General features: G+C 50.3%; 1 protein-coding gene across 1 annotated transcript; it reads left to right on the forward strand.

Moving 5' to 3' along the window:
* The first annotated feature begins 224 nt into the window (after nucleotides 1-224).
* On the forward strand, nucleotides 225-2,429 carry ID3 (inhibitor of DNA binding 3). Its single transcript, XM_054011691.1, has 3 exons — nucleotides 225-673; nucleotides 866-928; nucleotides 1,640-2,429. The coding sequence occupies exons 1-2, from the start codon at nucleotides 353-355 to the stop codon at nucleotides 908-910; spliced, it is 366 nt and encodes a 121-aa protein (XP_053867666.1). The 5' UTR covers nucleotides 225-352; the 3' UTR covers nucleotides 911-928; nucleotides 1,640-2,429.
* The last annotated feature ends 243 nt before the right edge of the window (nucleotides 2,430-2,672 follow it).

Below are 2,672 nucleotides of genomic sequence, written 5' to 3' on the forward strand. Positions count from 1 at the left end.
CTCATTCCTTTCATGTCCTCTGCTCTTTGGTGTCAGCCCAAGCCAATGGAAACCTGCTTTGCCATTTAACCCGCTTGTAAATGCTCAATACAACATTTCCACCGACTGTCACCAGAGAGGGAGAAGGGGGAGGGGGCGGGGACAGCGGCGCGGCTCGTTTGCATAGAAAGGGGCGGGGCCGGAGCGCCTGGCGTATAAAAGGCCAGAGGGGGGCGAGGCGCCGGCAGCCCGTTGCACGGAGGAGTAGGGGTTTGCACGCCGGGGATTGCACCGCCGGAGAGACGTGCAAAGCGGCCAGCCGGGATCTGCTAGCTGGAGACACCCACCCAGCGCTGCTAGCCCGGACCGGACCATGAAAGCCATCAGCCCGGTGCGGTCCGTCAGGAGCTGCTACGAAGCCGTGTGCTGCCTGTCGGACCAGAGCCTGGCCATCGCCCGGGGCAGCCCCGGCAAGAACCCGGCGCTGGAGGAGCCCATGAGCCTGCTCTACGACATGAACGATTGCTACTCCAAGCTGCGCGAGCTGGTGCCGGGCATCCCGCAGGGCACCAAGTTGAGCCAGGTGGAGATCCTCCAGCACGTCATCGACTACATCTTCGACCTGCAGATCGTGCTGGAGGAGCAGGCGAAGGGCCAGGACCCGGCCGCCGAGACCTCCCTCCTCTCCCTGACGGTAAGGACGGGGGCCCGGCTTGTGAATCTTCATGGGATTGGCCCTGCAGCGGGGGCACCTTTCCCCCAGCCGGGTAGCGCCCTGTGCAGGCAGGGGTCAGCCCGCGGGGCTGCTGGCCTTTCCCCGCCCCCCGGGAGGGGGAAGCCCCCACACCAGGTCCCCCGTACTTACCTGTTTCCCTTCTCTCTGCAGGCCTCTGAACTGTGCTCGAAAGACGAGAGACGTTTGTGCCATTAATGTCTCTTCCCCCACCAGGTAAGACCTGGACCACGCGCGTTCTGGTCAGTTTCCATCCCCAGCCCCCTTCTCTGTCCCCGGGAATTCGCGTGAGTGGCTTCAAACTAAACCAGGGAGGGATGATTTGAAACTGCCCCCCTTCGTGACATCCGCGCCGCTTGTGCGCTGGGCATCTCTCGCGTCCTTGCCCTGGTGATTGACTGAGAAGGATTTTTTTTTTTTTTTTTAACCAGCCACTGTAGTGGAATGAGCTCTGTAGCCATTGTCCGTCCTTGTGCCGGCGATGCGGCCTCTTTCCATCTCCTGCAAATGGATCCTTATGTCAATTCTTTCTATAGCAAACTCTGTAGCTGCTCAAACAGCCCTGTTGAAATTAGTAGAATCAAGAGGCTTTTTTTAAGGGAGAAAAAAAAATGTTTTCAGGCAGGAAGGCACCGCCAAACGTGTCCCTCCCTTCTAATCTGTGTAATTTTAGATCCATCTGTAGAGAGTTAGAAACAGAAGGGCTTGTCTTTCTTTTTTTTTTTTTTTTTTTTTTTTTTCTTGGTGCCAATTAGCAAACATCCAGCCTGAGTGTTGGTTCCTGATTCCTTATCAGCTGGAGGTAAATAGAAGTTTCCTCTCTCTGGCGCCAGGATGTCTAGTGCAGACCTGCCTCTGATCTGCTCTGAATAACTGACATGTCTCTTTCTCTCTCATCCCCCGCCCCCTCCCCTCTACCCCATTCAGACTGCAGGTGTGGGATCACAACGCTTGGCTCTCCAAGGGAGGAGGAGAAGAGACCTTGACTTGGAAAGGATCAGACTTCAACCCTATGCATCCAATAATGGAGGGACCTCAGCCTTTATCTTCCAGATATTGTGTCTGTGGAGCATGTGGCACAAGGCATTGGATGCTTGGCTGGTTTTTCAGTACTGTTTCCGCTTCCCCACTCTGCTTCTCTTGCCTGAAAATGAATCTCAACAGGCCAGGAAAGACTTTGATTCTGCCCCCTCCATCCCCCAACTAAATGGATCCGAACTCTTGACTATTTGAATTTAACCGCCTCATTGCACAAGGGCAAGAAATGCTGGGAACTCCTGACTCCTTGAGCATCATCGGCACTGTAAGATCAGTGTTTTATGTTCTCGAAATCCCAAGTGTGCTAGACTGGCTCCCCAGTCATTATATAGATCTCTTTAAAACGTGGCTGGCTATAAAGGAGACCACAACATGCTTTAAAAAGACTTGCAGAGATGCAGTTGTATGTATATTTTGGATTATAGTGTGATTTAAAAAAAAAACAAAAAACAAAAAAAAACAACTTAAAGGGGGCTGGGTAGAGGGTAATACCAACAAGAATTTCAAAACTGAGCTGTTCTGGGGCTGTGGCCTCATGTTTATTGTTGAACTCTATAATAGAGTATAACGTTTGTACCTTTTTTGCAGGAAGGTGAATTTCTGCGATCATGCATTGTACTTGCTTTATAAACTTTTTATAAAAGTTAAAAGTTTTTACATAATAAAATTTTAAGTTTGGTTTTTTTTGAATAATCCTTCCCTTGCCCCAAAATTCTGAAAGTCACATCAGGGTTACTTCCTTGAAACTTGAAACTACTAGCTTTGGGGAGAGAAGTAACTTTACAAAAAGCAATTGCAATAAAATTGATCCATCGCTGTATTGAGTTCCCACTTCACGCTGTCTGTGAGAGGAATGACACAAGATGAGCTATATTACTTGAATCAAGTTGAATTTGCAGTTGAATAATTTTATACTAATAGT

This window comes from Malaclemys terrapin, chromosome 22 (genome assembly GCF_027887155.1).
Source record: "Malaclemys terrapin pileata isolate rMalTer1 chromosome 22, rMalTer1.hap1, whole genome shotgun sequence".
NCBI lineage: Eukaryota > Metazoa > Chordata > Testudines > Emydidae > Malaclemys > Malaclemys terrapin.

Excerpts from the sequence above, each read along its gene's own strand:
- ID3 (XM_054011691.1), top strand. The coding sequence starts at position 353 with ATGAAAGCCATCAGCCCGGTGCGGTCCGTCAGGAGCTGCTACGAAGCC. Across the intron at positions 674-865 it reads CCTCCCTCCTCTCCCTGACG|GCCTCTGAACTGTGCTCGAA; the intron begins GTAAGGACGGGG and ends TTCTCTCTGCAG.